The 21,914-nt window shown below is 35.9% G+C and overlaps 3 protein-coding genes across 5 annotated transcripts; 2 read left to right on the top strand and 1 right to left on the bottom strand.

Moving 5' to 3' along the window:
- Positions 1 to 1,586: 1,586 nt before the first annotated feature.
- LOC125208531 (calmodulin-binding protein 60 B-like) lies at positions 1,587 to 3,747 on the top strand. 2 transcript variants are annotated; one of them, XM_048108166.1, is made up of 9 exons: positions 1,587 to 1,680; positions 1,759 to 1,831; positions 1,915 to 1,946; positions 2,029 to 2,507; positions 2,610 to 2,770; positions 2,856 to 3,056; positions 3,127 to 3,226; positions 3,308 to 3,471; positions 3,578 to 3,747. In XM_048108166.1, the coding sequence occupies exons 1-8, from the start codon at positions 1,610 to 1,612 to the stop codon at positions 3,415 to 3,417; spliced, it is 1,227 nt and encodes a 408-aa protein (XP_047964123.1). In that variant the 5' UTR covers positions 1,587 to 1,609; the 3' UTR covers positions 3,418 to 3,471; positions 3,578 to 3,747. The 2 variants fall into 2 exon arrangements, with proteins under 2 accessions (XP_047964123.1, XP_047964122.1); XM_048108165.1 differs by having other exon boundaries at positions 3,566 to 3,747.
- Positions 3,748 to 7,383: 3,636 nt separating this feature from the next.
- Positions 7,384 to 9,157, top strand: LOC125207523 (GDP-fucose transporter 1-like). Its single transcript, XM_048106904.1, has one exon. The coding sequence runs from the start codon at positions 7,762 to 7,764 to the stop codon at positions 8,803 to 8,805; it is 1,044 nt and encodes a 347-aa protein (XP_047962861.1). The 5' UTR covers positions 7,384 to 7,761; the 3' UTR covers positions 8,806 to 9,157.
- Positions 9,158 to 17,937: 8,780 nt separating this feature from the next.
- On the bottom strand, positions 17,938 to 20,982 carry LOC125207276 (protein DEHYDRATION-INDUCED 19 homolog 3-like). 2 transcript variants are annotated; one of them, XM_048106547.1, is made up of 5 exons: positions 20,684 to 20,982; positions 20,089 to 20,258; positions 19,534 to 19,611; positions 18,966 to 19,216; positions 17,938 to 18,184 (listed from the first exon to the last, which is right to left on the bottom strand). In XM_048106547.1, exons 1-5 carry the CDS (start codon positions 20,757 to 20,759, stop codon positions 18,094 to 18,096), a joined length of 666 nt encoding a protein of 221 aa, XP_047962504.1. In that variant the 5' UTR covers positions 20,760 to 20,982; the 3' UTR covers positions 17,938 to 18,093. The 2 variants fall into 2 exon arrangements, with proteins under 2 accessions (XP_047962504.1, XP_047962506.1); XM_048106549.1 differs by having other exon boundaries at positions 20,089 to 20,231.
- Positions 20,983 to 21,914: the final 932 nt, after the last annotated feature.

The following is a 21,914-nucleotide window of genomic DNA, read 5'->3' as shown; positions in this document are numbered from 1 at the left end:
AAAAGCATTCTTTCCACATCTTTACAAGTACTATACAATAAGTAGATTCCGAAATTCAAATGAAAAGGATATAAAAATAAAATACACAAAAATAAACGAAATTGTTACATATATAACCGCGTAAGCTGTCAAAGATTCGTATTTTCAAACCAAATCCAAATTAAAATCCAACTTGATACATTTTTGGGTGCCGAAATTAATGTGTAGTTGCAAGACGGCATTACACGTAAATTTATTGTTATTCCGATTCAAAAAGCTACTCCATATATTATAATCCATTATAAGTTATACAAAGTCTATACTCTTGTGGAATTGTTTTCACAGCTCCCCTCCATCTTCCAAAATAGTTGAAAAGACATTCGATCAATGATTAAAATGATTAAATGTCACGATAAAAAATCGTAATTGGATGAGAAAAAAAATACTACTAATAGTATCACTTTGATCTTACTTCGTACTCGCGGAGGCCTTTCCACGCCCACGCGGTTTGTGTCAATTTCTTGTTTCATTCTATTCAACGTTTTCTTTCTTTTTCTATTTTGGCTAGTCTCACATTAATGAATAAGATAGACAACTAACCTATATTTTATTTTAGATCCCACTCATTTAATTAAGCGATTAACAGTTTAATCATCGGCTGAATATTAATGACATCGACTCCAACATTACTTAGGGTGGTTATTATATATACATTTCCGAAAATTTAGTAGAATTGTTATACTTCAAAATGCATGCATCTTCAGCTTATTTTTATAAGCATTTCTGAAATAATTTGTCATGAAATTGACTAAAATCATAATTTATAGATATTTAACTTTCAAATGCATGCATCTTAATTCATAGTATGTGACTCAAAGATGATCTTAATTATTTCACAGTTACAATAACTTATCATAGTAACTAATTTTATGTCTAATAGAAGTGCTTTAATTTCTTTCTTCCTAAAAAAGACTTTCCATGAAATTTCTTAATAATTTACGACTTTGAATTCATGGTTTTCTTTTCCCCTCTTATTCCATTTTCTTCTTTCCTTTTGCTTTGACACGATAGTAATAAAACAAAAGCCTTTTATAAGAAATTCTCCAAACTAAAATATCATGATAAATACTAAAATAAAAAGTAGTCGATACAAAATATATATACTATCGCTGACATGCAAAGCTTCTCAGAACTATTTAAAATTATGGAGATTTTCGCTCCATTTTACGCCAATTTATATATTGTTTTACAAAATCTAGTTATTTTGTTTTATAGTACTATTTAAAACAGTAAGTTGAAATTTAATGCAACAATATTATGGAGAATATATAGGAAAACAATTAAGAATCGAAAGTGGAAGTGCAAACATTGTGAGTGTGGTTGTGTGAGAGTTTAAATAATGTTGGGAAGTTTCTGTTAAATCTGTTATAAACCATCTCAACCTCACATCACATAACCTTGACTAATCTGAGCACCGTGTTTTGTTTTAATTAATTACACTAGTTATGAAAATCAGTGAAGCTTCCTCCCTTCCTAGGTAGTTTCCTTCAAATTCCCTATTTCTCCTATATTTAAACCACCATTATTTCTTAATATTTTGCAGCACAAATTTCAATAGCTTCACAATTTTATGTCGCCAAAACGACAGCTCTCACAGGAGGGTGACGAACTCCAGAACAAACGTCGCCATTTCTTCCCCAAGTCGGCCAATTTCTCCTTTTTCTTTTTCCATTTTACGACTACATTTGTACTTAGTTGATTCGGTTGTTTTTTTTGCAGTATATCAGGGACCAGCAGATACCGGAATCTTGAAGACTTCGCTCCCATGTTGGAACCCATCATGCGGAATTGGGTATATAAATATTCATGTCCTTCTCTATCCTTTAGAATTAGTTATGCTAGAGTATTTTGATGATTTGTGATTGATTTTGATAGGTGAAAGAGGAGGTGGACAGTGCAATAGATCGGTTGGTTAATGTTATGCTATATATATTCTCGTTTGTTGTACAAAGTTAGTACTTTACTATGAAGTTGTTCTGTTTGTTGTAGTGTATTCTCGGGTGCGGAGAGTGAGAGGAGGAGTCTGCGTTTGCGGTTTGAGAGTAGGCTGCCGGCCACTATTTTTACAGGAAACAAGATTGGGACAAGCCCGGTGAAAATCTCCTTGTACGATCCAAGCTGCGACAAAGTTGTGGCAACGGGTCCGTATTCTTGGATGAAGGTGGGTGTAGTGGTGGTGCAGGGTGACTTCGATGGCGAGGAGTGTTCAGCGAAGGAGTTTGACAGCAAAGTCGTGCAGAGCAGGCAAGGGAAAAGGCCACTGTTGAACGGGGAGGCGATTGTAGCGTTGAAGGATGGGGTAGGCTACATCCACAACCTCTCCTTCACGGATAACTCCAGCTGGGATCGGTCTGGCACGTTCCGTTTAGGACTCAGAGTCCATTCTAGTTCTAGTTCGGGTTCTGGTGAAGTGAGTGTTAGAGAAGGGGTTAGCAACGCGTTCAAAGTAAAAGATCAACGCGGAGAATGTGAGTTGTAGTGTTCATTTTCTTATTCATAACATAACATATGTAGTTGTGTTAGTAGTGATAATTAACGACATGATGATGATGGGGTGTATGTATGATCAGCTTATCAGAAGCACCATCCGCCGCAGTTGAATGATCAAGTGTGGCGCTTGGAGAAGATAGGTAAAAACGGCGCAAGCCATAAACAGCTCACCAAACTTGGCATTTCCAACGTTGGAGATTTGTTGAGGTTGCTTGCCATGAATCCGGTCTCAGTACGCGATGTGAGATGCATAGATAGATAGATAACATATGAATTGAATTGATCATGTTTATGAAAGATGAAAAGCAGTGTGTTTTTTGTGGCAGGCACTTGGTAAGAAGATGTCCAACAAGAAATGGGAGACAATTGTGGCACACGCTGCTGAATGCGTCTTAGACGACAAGAAATATATTTACACGAATGCACAAGGGAGTTCCCTGATGTTCAACTCCATCTACAGCCTCATTGGAGTAACATTTGATGGCCTCACTTATATCCCTATGCATAGTCTGCCCGCTTATCAACGGGTAGTTGCTTCTCTTCACTTCACATTTGTAACATTATTTGATTGTCATAACTCACTCTATATTTTGCCAGAAAGCGGTGGAGGAGCTCAAGCAGCGAGCTTTTGAAAACTTAAGCAGCTGGGAAATTTGTGAACCTGATCTTAGCATGCTTCCTCAAACTATGGGACAAGGTAATCCAAACTCAAGAAATGGTGGGCTAATAATCTTAAATTGTAGTACTAGTATATGAAATAAGGTTTTAATTGTGATAGGTGAGGTAGAGATGGAGATGAATACTCATCATCCACCGCTCGAAAATGTGACGTTTGAGATGGGAGATGCTTCACAAATGGAAGGATTCAATGTGACATTCAACAACTAGTTTTGGGTTTAAGTAACTTTGGTACTGTACGTAGTGCTGGGACAAGATTTTGAGGTCGAGTGATCATCTGCTTAATTCTTTTTTTTTCCAATCAAAATATTTAAATCGGTATAGTTTCCTCTAATTCTGGCTTATCTTTATTCCCCAGGAGCATTAGCAGAAAACAAGAGTTGCATTGGTGCACCACAAAAGTGAAGCTAGTTTTAATTTCTGTATGTAAGAAAATGTTAAGAGCAGCTGAAAACAAGATTGTGTTTCTTTTGAATCTTCTGAGGTTTCTTCAATCGAATTATGTGTATTAATGGTAATTGTAAATATTTTGTTGTTAGTGATATCTTACTAGTGTTTGGTTATATGTTTGAAACCTACAATTAAAAATTCGTGGAAATAATCAATAAATACTACTATTAATCAGATTCTCTTTATACAAGCCAAATTTTAATCAGATACAAGACTATATACTCAATTATCTCAAACCGTAACTCGCGACCAGTGGCCACTAGCGTGGAACCACTTCTTGGACAGCTCTTTTGCTTAATATATGGCCAAAATGTGATGTCTCTAAACCAGTCTAGAAACCAAAAACTCCGCAAATTAGAGGCCATCTCTATCAAAACCTTTGTTAAGTTGTATATATTCATATTCTGATACTCTGATACTGATAGTATATTTTTGCATGTAGGGTCTCAACCATGCAAAATGAGGTGGTAGAAAACAACAAACTCTATCCTCCTCTATTATGCCCTCAAAATACGTGCAAAGTTTTTTAAATTGGTAGAAAATGAAAAGAAATCAAACTTTCTTTTATTACAAGAGAATCAATCAATCTATTACTCTCTTCATCAAATAATCTCATTTCTCTATTTTGGCCATACACTATAATTTACTCACTCTTTATCTTTTTCATAGTTATAGTTGTACCCGATTTGTGGGGCTTTCAGTTTTATTTCTTGTTCTGTTGTTGGGTCCAAGTCACTTTAGACTATGTTTTAGGAATTGATTTTTAGTATATTCATGGATTGCAAGTTTGTCTAAATCCCTTGGTATGATGGAATGGAATGGTAGAATGGAATGTGATTCCTACTTCCATTTTATTCATTTGCTTGGTGTGATGGAATGAACGAGTGAATGGATGAAAATGCAAAGGAAATCCAAGGAAATTGACATTTCATTCCTATCTTCTTTCCATTCCAACCTCATTCCATTCCATCATACCAAGCAAGCCCTAAGTGTTTTTTATTAAAGAACAATTATGAGAAGCTAACCCAATCTATCACACTCTTAAAAGATTTCTGAAGAGTCCTGTTTGAAAGGATATTCTCCATTTCGGAAAGTTATCTAATAGTTGAGTCATTTTCATATATAGTACTCCCCCCGTCCCACAAAATATGTCACATCTGTGGGACGGCACGAGATTTTAAGAGGTTTTATTTTGTGTGTTAAATGAAGAGAGAAAATATAATTTTTATATTTATGTGAGAGAGAACTTTTTCCAAAAATAGAAATTTGACATCTTTTGTGGGATAAACTAAAAATGAAAGTGTGACGTCTACTATGGGACGGAGGGAGTAACTTTTTTTTATTTTTCTTACTTTACTCTCTCTTACTTTATTCACTCTATTTTATTCACTTTTTGCTTTATGCTCTCTATCTTTTTCTTTTTCTTACTTTTTTTTATCTATTTATTTAACATACTCAACATTCATTTCTTAAACTTCGTATCGAAAATTTTTCCTTAACTATGAGGGAACGGAGGGTTTAGTTCAGAGAAAAGATGAAGAGAAGGCCATATATTTGCAAAGATGGAGTGAAGACAATAAGAGCATCTCCTACGGCGGACGTCGCGGTAGGACGTCGCGGAAGTCCGACCGGACGTCCGCCGCTGTGAAGAAAAAGGTAGGACACGCCCGTCCCGTGCGCCAATCGGATGGGCTCGCCCGTCCGCCCCACGTCCGACCGGACGTCCGCCGCTGTGGCATAGGTCGGACGTCCGGATTTAAAAGTTTATTTTAAAAAAAAAACTCTATAAATAGGGCTCGTTGAACTTTATTTCATTCACACCACTTGTGTTGACAAGTTTCTCTCTCTAAAATCTATAAATTTCATTTCTAAATGGAGTACAATAGGAACTCCCCCAACACGAGCGAAGGAAACACACCCCCGTTTTCCGCCGGAACGGAGGGAAACTTTAATGCGGGGATGAATCCCCAAATGGCAGGGATGGCGGGGATTACTCCCCAAATGTTCTTAAATATGTACAATTGGATGAGTCAGATGGGTGGGATGATGCCCGGGGCAGCGGGGATGGGCGGTACGTCGCCAAATATGGCGGGGGTTGGGTGGGATGATGCCCTCAGACACCTAGGGAATCTGTCTATCGCCCATATATAGGTTTGTTGGCCGATGATTCCCCTAGTAGTGTTCCGGAGACTCAGTACGCCGGCATCGAGACTTTCTCCTTTGAGCAGTTGGGGCAGGAGTTGGGGCTATCGCCGATCCATGAGACTCCCGATGAGGTGGAGCCTGCTGCAAGGGGCAGGGGCAAAGGCAAGGGCAAGGCCAGGGGCGGAGGTAAGGGCAAGGGCAACTGGAAAGCCCCGAGCTCTTCCTCGCAAACGGGGGCAGAGGAGGAGGGTGAGAGGAGGACGATCTGGACCGTGTGGGAAAACGCCGCGCTTGCGAAGGCCTGGATCGGTGTAGTCGAGGACCCCTATATCGGGGCGAACCAGTATATTGACCGATTGTGGAAGCGCATTAGTGAGGCTGGGGCGAGGCCTCGCACTTCCGAGCAATGCCGGAAACAGTGGGATCGGTTGAGGCCTAAGCTCGGTCGTTTTGCCGCCCTCTACCAAAACAACCTGCGCATGGCGACCAGCGGCATGTGTGAGGAGGATGTGAAGAATCGGGCCTTGGCCCAGTATCCTGACAAAGAATTGAAGTTCAAAGTGTTTGACCAATGGGAGGCCTTTCTCGTGGTCAGAGATTCGCAAAAGTTTTGTGCGGGTGTCGACTCGGGCTGGAAGCGGACGAAGATCAACTCTTCCGGTGAGTACAGCAGCAGTGCTGGTTCGCACAAGCTCCCCGAAGCCGAGGAAGTGGCCCCGCTACCACGACCAGACTCTCGCCGTCGTCGTCGCCCGATGGGGCAAAAGGCTGCGCAGCGGATGGCGAGGGGAAGCGGCAGCCACAGCGGGTCCTTCGAGGTCGAATCGAAGGCCCCTGAAGCCCCAGATGAGTACGCTCGTCTCGCCCGCGCGCAACTAGCGAAGACCCTGAGTCAGACCATGCATAGGTGGTATAGCACGCGCGATCCTGTGTACAAAAGGATGTGCAAAGATGTGGTCGACACATGTCGGCGCGAGTTATGAATGCCACCTATTGATGATTATGGCGTCGAGGTTGGGGGCGGGGACGTCGGAGGCGGCAGCGGCACGGGCGACGGGGACGAGGACGAGGACGAGGAGGAGTGAGAGCCGAGGGTTGTAATTTTTAACTTATTTATGTTTTTTTTAAGTATTATGTATTTTTTTTAAGTAATATGTAATTTTTTTTTAATGAAGTATTCGAATTTTTCCGTATTTCGTGTCGACATTTTAATTCCGTAAATTGAATAATTGTGAATTTATTTTATTGTGGGAAGTCCTAGTAATGACGTGACATGAATTTTGTGTGGGAAGTCCTAGTGGAAAGGACACCACCGGAGATGTTCTAAGAAAAGAAAATATATGGATAAAATAACTAATATTTTTATTTTAGTAAAAAATGAGACCACCTCATTAAAAAAAAAAAGACACTAATATACAAACACTAATTTATATGCTGTGACCAGAAAAGTAAAATTCTTGTATTTTCATCGAGCTTAAAGAATTATATTTGTCGAAATTCTTCGGCCACCAATTCCTTCCCTGATTTCATGGCGTCGTAGTATCCAAAATCCAACAAAACAAGCTTCTTCTGTCGGTCGTAAATCTCAATCTCAATACTTAGATATTTTTCTTTATACATTTTGTCTTCAATGATTTCTTGGGATGTCAGGTTTTACCATTGATTTTTCCTCCAAGATTTAATGCAATCCTCACTTCCTCGTCCTTTCTACGGTTTACCATTCGACGCATTTAACCTTGATTTACCTAATTCTACTATCATTGACATTTTGTATCCAATTTTTCCTGCTTATTTTCCCCCCCTCAATTTTTAGGGTTTCTCCTCACCCCCTTTTGATCTGTGAGAGATCTTCGGTTAATCTCTCAATCAACTGATGAATCCAAATCGAACCATTTGATTCGACTCAGATTTAGCTTCAACTCAGCTAAATTTCTCCAATTTGAAAAACCCCCCGCGCTGATGGCTCTGATACGGCTGGAGGCGCCGAAGCAATACTACGCGACCAGCAGCTTGGTGATCGGCTATGCTCTCTGCTCCAGCCTGCTCGCTGTGATCAACAAATTCGCGATTACCAAATTTAATTACCCTGGTTTGCTCACTGCTCTTCAGTATTTAACTTCAGCTGCAGGTGTTTGGATTCTGGGTAAATTTGGGTTCTTGCACCACGATCCCTTCAATTTAGATACAGCCAAGAAGTTCCTGCCTGCAGCATTGGTGTTTTATCTGGCTATTTTCACCAATACGAATCTCCTTCGTCACGCCAATGTTGATACCTTTATTGTTTTCAGATCTCTGACTCCACTTCTTGTGGCGGTTGCCGACACAGCGTTTAGGAAACAGCCTTGCCCTTCTAAACTCACTTTCCTTTCACTGGTGATCATTTTGGGGGGTGCTGTTGGGTATGTGGCTACCGATAATGGGTTCACGCTGACTGCTTATTCTTGGGCTTTCGCCTATTTGGTGACTATCACCACAGAGATGGTTTACATCAAACACATTGTGACTAATCTTGGGTTGAACACTTGGGGATTTGTGTTGTACAATAATCTTTTGTCGTTGATGGTGGCGCCCGTCTTTTGGGTTTTGACAGGGGAGTATGCTGATGTGTTTGCAGCTCTGGGATCCTCGAGCGGAGCGGATTTGCTTGAACCCATTGCGTTTTCTGCTGTGTCCCTGTCTTGTGTGTTTGGGTTGCTCATTAGCTTTTTTGGCTTTGCAGCTAGAAAGGCGATATCTGCGACTGCATTTACAGTTACAGGGGTTGTGAACAAGTTTTTGACTGTTGCTATCAATGTCTTGATTTGGGATAAGCATGCCACTCCTTTTGGCTTGGTGTGTTTGCTTCTGACTATTGTTGGAGGGGTTTTCTATCAGCAGTCTGTCACCGGAGGAGTTGGGGCTGCTCCTAACCAGCGGGAGTCCAAGCAAACAGACAGTAAGAACGATATCAAAACTGATAGGGACGAAGAGGAAGGAATTTCTGGTAAACTTTCTGGAGTATGAGTGTTCAATTTGTCATTAGCTGCTGCTGGAGGGCACCACTTATTTGATTACACTGTAAGCCAGAAGCTGCGTTTTGTTACTCACTTTCTTAGAATTTTATATATGCAGAATGTTTTTAATCATATGAATCATTCACTATCTAAGTTGGGCCATGTTTTAACTAGTTATGGATGAGACTCTTTTTCCATATGAATTGATGGTGAGAATGAGTAGAACTTATTTCATCAGTCACTTGTATGGTTAAATTTTCAAGTTTAGCTGCCAGGGTCATTCTTTATCCCGTACTGCCTCCGCCGTTTGTGATTAACTATCTTTGGAAATCTATTTCTTTATCCAGGCACTTGTTATTTAATTGTGTGAAATCATGTTTTGATAGCCATATGCTTTTAGTATCTCACTGTGCTGCAAAGTTATTGTGCTTATCTTGCTTTAGGTTGTTTGTTGGTAAGAGTTGAATCTCCTGGTTCTGTATCATGATTGAAATAAAATGAATATAGCTTCTTCATATTAAAACATTCCTCTTTGCATTTTTTGGCCAGGAGTGATGTTTTTCTCATGGAATGGGAGGGTATCTTGTTCAATTAAAAAAGTACCTATATATATTCCTTATTCTTGTGTTTTGTGGATAGGTGCACTGTATTTTCTTCTATATTTGAATCCACCTATTCATCAACATTGCTACAAATACTTAGAGGTTAATTGTGGTTGGTTAAAACTTAAAAGTAGGTAATGAAACCTATTTCTCCCTCGCTTCTTTCTGTATCTGATCCGCACACACACACACACAGCAGAGATTGAAAGAATCGACGAGGATTTCATCCCACGTATCCCATTGCATGCATATTCACCTTTTTCAGAAAATACATGAACTAGTCACTAAAGTTAATCGTTTACCATGATTAATGGAATTGGATTAGTATTGCAAATCTTAGTGATTAGTTTATGATATTTGCTACTATTGCTAGGTTATTTTTACAAGTGAAAAGGCGTGGATCCCGTAAATAAAAAGAATTGTTGGGATGAACAAAAATGCAGTAACTTGCTCCCTTTGTCTTTTGGAAAAATATGAATTATTTTCTTCTTAGTCCGTTATAAAAAAATCCTTCCTCCATTCTATAAAAATAGACTAGTTTTCTCATTTTGGGTTCAGACAAAGTCTAAATAATGAAAGTTTTGAATCACTTATTTCATGAGCTGTCAAATCGTGCGAGTTGGGTCGTTACCGTGTCATCCCATTATCAACCAAACCCAATTGTGTCCCACCCCAATTCGAAATCATCGGGTTCTTATCGTGTCCTAATCCAACGGATTCGTGTCGGATTCATGCGTGTTACCGTGTAACCAAAAAAAAGTCAATTCTCTTTTAATGATAGTAAGTTAGTTTGAAACGACACGATAACGACTAAACATGATGTTATTATACGATTTAAACATGATATTACACGATAAAATAAAAAATTACCAAATTAAAATAATTATTTTCTTAATCAAAATAATAAAATTAAAGTATATTAATATTAAATTTAAATAATAAAATTAAATAATTAAAAAAAATTATTTTTTAATAAAATCTATGCATAATATTTTCTTAAAAAATTTAATTAATATTTGTAATTAATAAAATTAAAGTATAGTATTTTTTAATTAACTAAAATTAAAGTATAATATTTTTAATTAATTAAAATTAAAGTATAATATTTTTAATTAATTAAAATTAAAATAATAATATTTTTAATCAACAAAAATAACTAAAATTAAAGTTTAATAATTTTTTAATTAATAAAAAATAATTATTTTTTCCTTAACGTATAACCCAAACCCGACCCAACCCGTTATCTTCGGGTTCTTATTAGGTCGACACTATAAGGACCCAAATCCTAAACGTGCGTGTTCGTGTCGTGTTAATTTTGTGCGGGTCCGTGTCGTATAAAAAATTGCCAGCCCTAGACTGGACCTCACAATCCACTAACACTATTTTGCTCCATCTCTCTTACTTTTTGCTATCTCCCTCTTATTTTATCAATTGCACATTAAAACACGTACCATATACAAATTTGTCATTTTTAGGGGACGGAGGTAGTATGAATTTTCTAATTTTTAAATAATTAAACAACACATTACCCCTACACACCATTTTCTTTATAACTTATACCACAATTACACTACACTACTAAAGATGTCTAGTCCACTCTCCACGAACACTACTTACACTACGCTTTATCTATCTCTTACTTTACTAATTATACATAAAAACCTATCCCGAACCAAATGTTCATACTTTTTGGAGACGGAAGGAGTATAGTTACAAAAGAAACTATTGAGTTAAAAGAAAATAAAACGAAGTTATTTTGCCTGCCTTAGCCTACCCAATCCTAAACGAAGCTAGCCAATCAAATTTTTCGATTTTGTTGCATATATAAATAGGGTTTGTAAGTTGTTATTGAGTCAATCTGGTAACGATATAATTCAATAACGTCTAATCTGAATCTAGAGTTTACAAATGGACAGAGTCTGACTCAGCCCAGAGTCACCAACGAAGTGGCTGGCTGAGCTTCTTTCTATAAATTTGGACTTGGTTGTCCAGGACCACCGGAGAAGTGGGCCATGTTGGACTGAATTGCATTATCACCTAAATTATCATACATTTAAAAAAAAAATTAATTATTTTTAAATTTTGGATATTAAAAATAAAAGAATAGTTGCAATTATAATATTAAACTATTTATAAAATTTTATATTTTACTTAAAATTCATATACTTTTGGGACCGACACGTAGAGAAAAGTTTCCTTAGCCTGCTCATTTTTTTGACGACCTTGAAGAGGGAGCACTTTTTAATGAAAATCTCGATTGGACGATAATTGAGATAATTGCACACAACTGTATTTTACCATTTGGACGGTTATAAATTAGAAAAGAGAAAAAAGAGTGATAAATTATGAAATGGAGTATTTAATTGTTGAGTAATTTAATTGGAATCCCGAAAATCTCAAGACATACACAAATGAAATAGGGCAAGTAATATTCCCCGTCTCTTTTAAAAATATTCACGCCTAAGCCTAAATATAGATTTGTTTTCATGGAAATAATATAACTCATTTATTAATATATTTCTATATAGGGGAGTGATCAATTGATAACTCATCATTTAATTGCTAACTATAATTAATTTAAGACTATAGGATTTTAGAAAACTTGTGGTCTACAATTTGCCATGTGTAATTTTCATTTTTATTAATTAAATCGAAAAGATAAAAAAAAACTACTCCCTCCGTCCCGGCTAAGATGACACATTGCTTAGCCGGTATGGGATTTTAGAAAATATTGGTTAAAGTGTTTAATTGGAGAGAGAAGGTGGGTGTAAGTATTAAAGTAGAGAGATAAAGAAAGATAGATATTTTAATAGGAGTGAGAAAAAGTGGTTGAGTGTATTAATTGAAGAGAGATAGTTATCAAAAAAGGAAATGTGTCATCTTAGTTGAGACAAACTAAAAAGGAAAAAACGTGTCATCTTAAGCAGGACGAAGGGAGTACTAAATTAGGGTTTTGGATGAAAATGTCAAAATAGTTTTTCGAAAATATCAACACAATGCTTTGAGAATATCAACACAATGTTTTGAAAATGTTAACACATAACTTATATTGACATTCTGCATGTATTATATTGACATATTTTATATATCATGTTGACATTTGTTGTTGTACAAAAAAATTGAAAATTTTAGAAAAAATTTTCAAATTTTGACATCGGAAACATATACAAGTGAGATCTCGTTAGAATCCTTATGAAATTATCTTTAATTTGATATATGTTGTGCGAAAAAATAATTTAAATCGAGAAAGTTATATGCGTTTAGTTATGAGATATTTTTCAAAAGTTAGTTACAACTAATTTGTTGAAAATTGACCTTAATACCCTTATTGACGTTTTTTGTTGATTGTATTGACATTATGGGGCTGATCTAGACCCTTAATTTAAATATCTAATGCCTTTTATTTAATTGTAGTTATCAATTAAGTATTGAGTTAGCAATATAACACACACATTCTATCTAATTCTTCATTATTTTTAGTGTTAAATAATTAACAAATGCACTTTTGTGGATTAATTGCAATGGCTTACTACCTCCGTCCCACAATAGATATTACATTTACTTTTCTGCCCTCATTTTATAAAATTGATAATAAATTAGTTAAAGTGGAGAATTAGTAAAGTAAGAGAGAATAATGTAGAGAAAAAAATTTAAACGTGAACGTTGCGCTTCTTAGTACGGAAGACGCATCCATGAACAACAAATAGCTGCAAAATGTTTGCTACTAGTATTACAAACAAAACAAAATAAGTTTTCGACATGGTCAAATTCAGAGAGGTTGAGACGATTCAATAATTCACCCTATTGGCTTTGGCATAGGCATAGGCATCAAATGAGCATTAAACGAATCGTGATTTAAATTTTTTTTGCTTATTTTGTTAGTTATTTAAATTTTGATTGTACAATTAATAATATTGACATATTTCTCAATTAAGCTAACATATTCAATTACTTTTTTAGTCGGATGTGGCCCAACTGAGGCCAACTGACATGCTCGACCTATTTTGTTAACTTTATATTTTCATCTATAAATACATATAATATATTTTTTTCCAGTTATTTATATATTTTTTTATTTAATACGGAGTATTACATTTTAAGAAAAATTGAATTTGTAGTGTGCCTTGATTCTAATAAATGGTCTTTTCAAGAATAAGTTCTAGTCCGACCTAATTAGATAATTGAGTCGACATGGCCTAACATGAAAGTCGAATGTGTGAATAAAATTTTGGGACGGGCTTGTTTTAATTAGGAGAAGGGAAAAATACCGAAATACAACACTTTTATCGTACCAAAAAAATACTGAAAATACCGATTTTTCGGTACACCGCAATTTTCGTTACGTTATGAAACCGTACCCAAAACCTTTCGGTATGGTAATAGTATCAATTTTTCTATACAGCGATATACCGTGATACACCGAATATGTTGAAATATTATATAAATATTATTCCCTCCGTCCGCGAATAAGAGTCCCGTTTTTCCATTTTGGTCCATCCGTGAATAGGATTCCCGGTTCATAACTACCATAAATGGTAAATAGGCCACACATTCCACTAATTCATTCCACTCACATATCATTTAAAACTAATACTCCTTTCGTTCCATTGTAGTTGAGTCATTTCATTTTCTGCACTTGTTTTAGAAAAATGATAATAAATAGTTAAAATGGAGAAAAAATAAAGTAAGAGAAAGAATAATGTAGAGAAGAGTCTTATCAACATTATCTCTCTCTTACTTTACTATTTCTTTACTTTAACTATTTATTATCATTTTTCTAAAACGAGTGCGGAAAAAGAAATGACTCAACTATCGCGGAACGAATGGAGTATTTATAAGTGGAACCCATATCCCACTAACTTTCTTCAATCTACTTTATTCCATATATATCATAGGAATTAGTCCTATTTATAGTTCTTTAGTGTTCTTTTATTTTCTGTATTAGTCTTTTATTTTTCGCATTTTACTTTTCAACATATCTAACATAAATTGATAGATATGATTAGGGTATGAGGACATACTTTATGCCGACAAACCACTCTGTAATCATCTTCTAGGGTTTGTTGAATATATATTTTTAAATAGAAGGAATTATCGGTTGATATATGAGTCTGCCACAATCACGAAAAGAAACTCATTAAAGTAACGTGTTTTCAGTTAATCTTGCATTTTTTTAACAGACATCCTAAGAAGTTAATGTATCATTCTGATATAACTGAGCATGAGGTTCGTCCCGAACGCCCAGCCCAAACTCAAGGAGATGGACGGCCCCGCCCGCAACATCAAAAGGCCCAACTACTCGAAAAAAACATTTGAAGTGTTGATTGACCGAGTCTTTGTTATTATCATCAAAGACTCGGTCAATTAGAATTGCATATTTCCATGATCTCATCAATTTTCCCACGTTGTTAGGATGACACGTCTCCATTCATTCCAGTAGTTTGTTATTTAAATGTTATAAGCCTTTGAGGCAGTTTATCAAACACCTAGTGAAGTATTCCTTTTCCTACATCTCTTTTACTATATTTATTGCGTATTTTAATTCCCAATTTAGGAGTTTGTTTCCACTCAAAGGATTCAAAGCCTATCACACTCCGATCCATGTTCACACTAGATTTCTAGTCCCCAAACGTCTCTAAATTAAAATCTTGGTATACAATTTAATTAGATGTGAGTAAAAAATAAAACTAACCGAAATAAATCTCTAGCGTAGAATGAAGTACTCAACTTTTGCCACGGACCGGAGAATTGCTGAAAAAAACATTTCTGTCACAAACCAAAAAGAAATGTGAGAACATAATTAATTTTTACAAAAAAAATTGAATTGAAATTAAAAATCGAAAAAAGTTGAATATACTTACAATCCATTTGTAGGTCAAATCTGTAGTAAATCTTCCTGTGAGCCTCTCTGGATCTACAATTCTAGATTCTTTTTCCAACTATACCACATCTTCATTTATACATGTTAGGCCAAAAATAAGTTACTATCACATACTACTATCTATCAACGGTTCAGTGTTTAATTAAGGAATAAAAAAGCTAGCTTAAATTAATTACCTTAAACCTTACTAAGGCCATGTGGGCCAGACTATAAAAATCTGCATGGTGACTACCACAAATATGAACATGTGTAGCTCATACATAGCCGCTACAGATATAAAGGATTGTCCGTTGGAAATTTTCACGTCGGTAATTTGTTAATTACCAACGGATCGGCGGCCGTTGGTAATTCCCAACTATCCCACATCTTCATCTGTACATGTTAGGCCAAAAATAAGTTACTATCACATACTACTGTCTATCAACGGTTCAGTGTTTAATTAAGGAATCAAAAAGCTAGCTTAAATTAATTATCTTAAACATGAATAAAAAATCTGCATGGTGGCTAGCACAAATATGAACATGTGTAGCTCATGCATAGCCGCTACATATATAAAGGACCGTCCGTTGGAAAATTGCACGTCGGTAATTTGTTAATTACGAACGGATCGACGGCCGTTGGTAATTCCCAACTATCCCACATCTTCATCTGTACTTGTTAGGCCAAAAATAAGTTACTATCGCATACTACTGTCTATCAACGATTCGGTGTTTAATTAAGGAATAAAAAATCTAGCTTAAATTAATTACCTTAAGCCTTACTAAGGTCATGTGGGTCAGACTATAAAAAAATCTGCATGGCGACTAGCACAAATATGAAAATGTGAAGCTCATGCATAGCCGCTACAGATATAAAATACAATCCGTTGAAAAATTGCACGTTGGTAATTTGTTAATTACCAACGGATCGGCGGCCATTGGTAATTCCCAACTATCCCACATCTTCATCTGTACATGTTAGGCCAAAAATAAGTTACTATCACATACTACTATCAATCAACAGTTCAGTGTTTGATTAAGGAATAAAAAAGCTAGCTTAAATTAATTACCTTAAGCCTTACTAAGGCCATGTGGGTCAGACTATAAAAAAATCTTCATGGCGGCCAGCACAAATATAAACATGTGTTAGCTCATGCATAACCGCTATAGATATAAAGGATCGTCCGTTGGAAAATTGCACGTCTGTAATTTGTTAATTACCAACAGATCGACGGCTATCGGTAATTCCCAATTATCTCACATCTTCATCTGTACATGTTAGGCCAAAATAAGTTACTATCATATACTACATCTATCAACAGTTCAGTGTTTAATTAAGGAATCAAAAAGCTAGCTTAAACTAATTACCTTAAGCCTTACTAAGGCCATGTGGGTCAGACTATAAAAAATTTGCATGGCGGCTAGCACACATACGAACATGTGTAGCTCATGCATAGCCTCTACAGATATAAAGGGCAATCCGTTGGAAAATTGCACGTCGGTAATTTGTTTTTAGCTATGTCCTTCGGAAATGTCGTCAGTAACACCGTCGATAATTTATCGAATTCGTAGGTAACACCTTTTTCAGGTGGTAATTACGATGGAATTACCAATGGATCGGCGGTCGCCGGTAATTCCGTCGGTAATTGAACTTTTTTTGTAATTTGCTGGCTGCCCTCACCACTCCCAAGCTTCCTGTTAAACTGACTCGCTCTATGTAACAATATTGAGCGGCTTTAAGTAACCATTAGGTATTGAAAGACACGACATTATCATCCCTTAAAATATGTAGATGTCAAAAGCATTATTATAATATGTAATAGGGAACTAATATAAATCTCATAAGCATTATATTACACCAGTTACATGTTGGTGCATAATAACCCCACATCATACTCCTTCCGTTCCATAGTAATAGGGGCGTTTTTCCATTGCCGTCTGTTCCATAGTAATAGAGTCATTTCCCTTTTTAGTAAAAGTCAACACATTTTTCCACACATACTTTACTCTTTCTTACTTTTTTCTATCTTCATCTCTCTACCTTTTTCATTTTCCACTTTATTCTCTCTTTACTTAACTCACCTAACACAATTTTTCTTAATCTCCGTGCCGAAAAGTTTTGCCTCCATTACTATGGAGCGGAGGGAAGTAACTTAGATAGACCATTCAAAGAACTGAATGCATTGGACACATGCTGCAACCAAGAACACTAACAATACTAGTATTTTTAGCCATTTCCAATGTACTCGCATCAATTAAGTGCGTATAGTTCTTTGTGTGTGTGCATATCATATGCATATGCACTACATTAGTGATGATCACTTCATATGAAATTCCGTAAAATTATCATAGTTCTCCAAAATAATAAATACAAAAAACATTCAGGAAAATCAACACGGATTTCTCCAAAAAGGAGAGCTGAAGGCTGTGGTCTGTAGAGGATGATAGCTCATGCTGCGGGTCAAGGCCGACAAGATTTCAATGGAGATACTGTTTTTCGCCGGATGTGATGAATAAATAAATTTATGATTTTTTTTCAAAATCTTTATCTAAATTAAATTTGATGATTGTTATTTTTTTTAATTGAACGACGTTGTTGCCTATTCGACTATTGGGCTGTTTGGAAGCCAGAATATATGCCGACTTGTACTAATACTACACTCAACAATAATGCAAATTACTAATGCGACAAGTCCATAACTCTTTTTCAACAAGAAAAATACATCATCAATCTTCAACACCTAAAACTAATCTCTACATAACATTGATTACATTTATTGCTACAAATTTATTTTACTTTTCATTCTCCATGCCAAGGCCTTTCCATCTTGAGCTGACTAAGGAATTATCATCGACAGCAGCAGTCCTTGAACAAAGTCACTTCTCCTCGATTTCTCCTCATGATCTTTGATCGACATTGGAGGAATTCTGCACAACAGTGAGATTAAGAACCAAAACTAAAACATTGTGAAAATACCTAATACACAAATTGACCGAAAAGCACAAAAACAGAGAATTAATAAATGGTCTTATTTTAAGACCAGAGACATAAAATACATCAACAGGTCATCTCACTTTGGAGCTTACTGATTATTACGGTTACTAACTTGTACTGTCAGCTCACGGATGGGAATCCGACAACAATTTATCCCATCAACCCATGGGAAATCATGATAGTTTAGGATTTCCTAAGCATCTAAAATAATGTTAACTTCTAGTGACTGTTTAGGTTCCTAAAACACCTACTAAACACTAGGAAGATAAAAAAAATCACATGCTTAACATGAAGACCCTACAGGGCTTCATATTATCAAGCGCACTCTGGACAATTCAGGGTTCTCACTAAAATACACCTAAAGCAACTATTTGTAGTTAAGAAACCCATAAATGTAAAACCAAGTATACAATCATAATGAGAACTTCAGAAATATCATCTGAATCATCTTTTAAAATTAATCATAACCTTCCTAAAGTTCCAGTTTGCAAAGATAGCTTCTTTCTATAGGCAATCAGATTTTGGTGCAAATTCTCAGTCACGGTTTCAGAGTCACGAGTGCCACAAATACACATATATCGAGAGTGTTGATTCGAGTCTTCTTGTGCGTCGACGTATTGTAACACAGTTATAGGGGAACTTTTGCATCAAATGCTGTCTCACGATAGATCCATAGAATCAGAGGAAACACTGTTACAACTAAAATCAACTAACCTCTCTGAAATGCTCCCAGTTGTGCTTTTTTTGGCTATTGTCGAATCAGCTGAAGAGTGTGGTGGAACGCTTTCATAATCCATTGGCATAATAAATGAGGACAAAAGCGGGTCAGGGGCTGCATTGCTTGAAGAAACTATGCAGGAAGATCCTCCAAAAAGGGACTGTAAGTTCCCTTCTCTTAGCTCTCGTTTCAACAAGGAAAGAGTAGAATGGGAACCAGATTTTCGTGATTTTCTCTTGCGCTGCATGTAATATTTAGTCAAGGAATTCAAAGTTGTTGGTCATTTAAGGAATAGAGCATGCAATTGTATCTGTTATAGGAACAAATGAAACGGCCATTTGAGCTTAGATATAACATGACCTGCATTACATCTGCACAATGCTACTTTGATTACTTAAAATCCAATTTTGTGAATTGCAGCATCAATAATTAGTAGAAGTCTTGTGCCAGATTATTTAAAAGGACGTACATAGGAAAATAATACATGGTGGACAATAAACTGCAAGTAATGGCTTCAAGAACGAATAAAATATTTGAAAATGATAACTTTTCTGAGAAGGATATCTTAAAAATATTCCCGTGTTGCAGCGTTATATGAGCTACCATATCAACACCCACCCTCACTGCACAAACTGGACATACCTGCAGGAATAGAGCATATATTAGTAGTTTTTCTTAGAGAAAGCATCTGAATGAATATCAACAGTATGCTTTTAAACAAAGGATCCTTAACAACCAGGATTTGAATCTATAACAACGAATTGACTACATCACAAGAAAAACAATTGTGGTGTTGAACTGTTGAAGAACTGAAAAGTTGTACATATAATCTCCTAACATCTGGGACATACTGAGTCTTGCCTAGATTACATATTCAAAATTGACTCATCTCAACAAATGCTATAGTACCCCAAAAGACATGTAAATTATCATTTCCAGATATAAAATTGGTTTGCTTGTAAAATAAATTACATCATGTAACTAAGAAATGACCATTTAGTGAGACAAGTTTCGGCTGAGGAAGGCCAATAATATCCAGAGAGACATCCCAAACAATCCAGAACAATGCCTAAGTTTTTGCCCATAATTGTACAGTGATATAATTGGACTCACACTCACCCCATTCTTGGCTTCTACGGGATGCTCGTCATCAATGTGGCAGCAAAGTCCCACAATATCAAAATAGTCCGAACAGAAAGGGCAGGGATATTCCTCTCTTATATCATCATCCATGTCAATCTCCTCAAAGCCCATAAGCATTTCTGCATCAAAGCCATCCCATTTCATTCCTATAGGTGATACAAAAGCAACGAGAAGCCCATCAACCCCAAAAATACAAGAATAGCACACACAAATGCAGCTGTGAGATTTAGCAAGTCCATAAAAATCCAATCTTTACAAACACATGCGTAAAAAGGTATAGGATGAAACAAAACCTCGAAGGTACTCATTCCTTGACATAGAAACCAAACACAGTTAGCATAGGCATCAACAGATAACGGCAACCTCAAATGAAATCATACAGAGATTCAACAAACCCTAGATTAAAAGCTCAATCTTTGAAACGAAAATCACCGCCCCACCAACACAGGTGAAGCCCATCAATATTTAACGAAGACTACATCAATCATTACAGTAGCTAACAAGAACCCCATATAAAGAGAGTAAAAAAGAGTTTTTTCTTAAAACAAAAATAAAAAGGCGAGGCTTTTACCAGATCGAGATTGAAGAGCAGATTGATAGCGCTTGGAGGCAGAAGACAAACGAGCAGCCCAGGAATTAGAATCCATGGCTTCTTTCTTGTCAACCCCAAAAAAAAAAAAATATAATTTGATTTCTTTCTGTGCAAATCCCGAGCTGTCTTCTTCTCAAGAGCTTATCAAATCAAACCAATCAAGGAATTATTCATGAGAGTTGAGAGAGAGACGATGATGGGGATGAGATGAAGGGTAGGGAGGGGGCTTGGCTGCCTTTGCAAAGGTGAAATGAAAATCCACCGAAAGGAAGCAGAGAGTTGTCTTCCACACACCTTTTATATTATTCATTCATTTTTTTCTTAATCTAATTCCACACACATTTTATATTATTCATTCATTAATAAAGGAGAAGTAAATGCAAAATCGGGCTTTGCCAAATGTCAATCATCATATCATTAACATTTTAAACTTATTTGGATTCATTAGGTGTTTAGTGTTTACTCTGCTAATTTTTTCTTAGTAACAGAGTTATTAAAAACTTACCTTTTTGTTTTAGTACTATTAAAGTGGATGATAGAAGTACTAATTAGAAACTGAAGCAAATTTGTAGATCCATCTAAATGTTCTTCTTGTTTTTTAGAAAAACTTTTATTCGATTTTATCGTAGGGTAATTAGTCCTATATAGCTTATTACTTGTCTACACAGTAATTTTAGGTTCTTAATATTCTAAAACCGGCACACCGATAGTTACTCTCTATTATTAAAAATTTTACTAGTTAAATCTTCAAATTCAGTTCAGTAACCGCTTGGACGTGTTGCATAGGACACCGATAGTTACTCTCTGTTATTAAAAATTTTACAAGTTAAATCTTCAAATCCAGTTCAGTAACCGCTTGGACGTGTTGCATAGGGTATGATAGAGCATGGACAAATAGATTTATAGTAAGAATAAACTAGAGTTAATTGGTAAATATAAACTAGAGTTATTTGTGTTTACCTTGATAAAAATTGATCAAATTTTGGTTTATCTTATATTTATCAAAAGTTAAAGTAAATCAAGAAGTTTTAAAAATTTTGTTTCATTTGATCAAATTTGTGCTATTATTTTTAGTTTCTTATGCTCAAACTTATATTGTTAATACACATTAAAGTCATAATTTTATTAACAATACCAAAATTTAGTACAATATAGAATGAAATTGCTCATAAATAAGTTATTATAAATAATTAAGAAAATTTAGAAACTT

This window comes from Salvia hispanica, chromosome 2 (genome assembly GCF_023119035.1).
Source record: "Salvia hispanica cultivar TCC Black 2014 chromosome 2, UniMelb_Shisp_WGS_1.0, whole genome shotgun sequence".
In the NCBI taxonomy this organism is placed as follows: Eukaryota; Viridiplantae; Streptophyta; class Magnoliopsida; order Lamiales; family Lamiaceae; genus Salvia; species Salvia hispanica.
The sequence above is the reverse complement of the archived record's forward strand: the minus strand, read 5'-3'. Positions and strand labels throughout refer to the sequence as shown.

Coding starts and splice junctions, on each gene's coding strand:
- LOC125208531 (XM_048108166.1), top strand. CDS start 1,610: ATGTCGCCAAAACGACAGCTCTCACAGGAGGGTGACGAACTCCAGAAC. Junction 1,947..2,028: donor GTGGACAGTGCAATAGATCG/GTTGGTTAATGT, acceptor TGTTTGTTGTAG/TGTATTCTCGGGTGCGGAGA. Junction 3,057..3,126: donor GTCTGCCCGCTTATCAACGG/GTAGTTGCTTCT, acceptor ATATTTTGCCAG/AAAGCGGTGGAGGAGCTCAA.
- LOC125207523 (XM_048106904.1), top strand. CDS start 7,762: ATGGCTCTGATACGGCTGGAGGCGCCGAAGCAATACTACGCGACCAGC.
- LOC125207276 (XM_048106547.1), bottom strand. CDS start 20,759: ATGGATTCTAATTCCTGGGCTGCTCGTTTGTCTTCTGCCTCCAAGCGC. Junction 19,217..19,533: donor AACACGGGAATATTTTTAAG/ATATCCTTCTCA, acceptor ACTAAATATTAC/ATGCAGCGCAAGAGAAAATC. Junction 18,185..18,965: donor ACTGGGAGCATTTCAGAGAG/GTTAGTTGATTT, acceptor ACTGTTGTGCAG/AATTCCTCCAATGTCGATCA.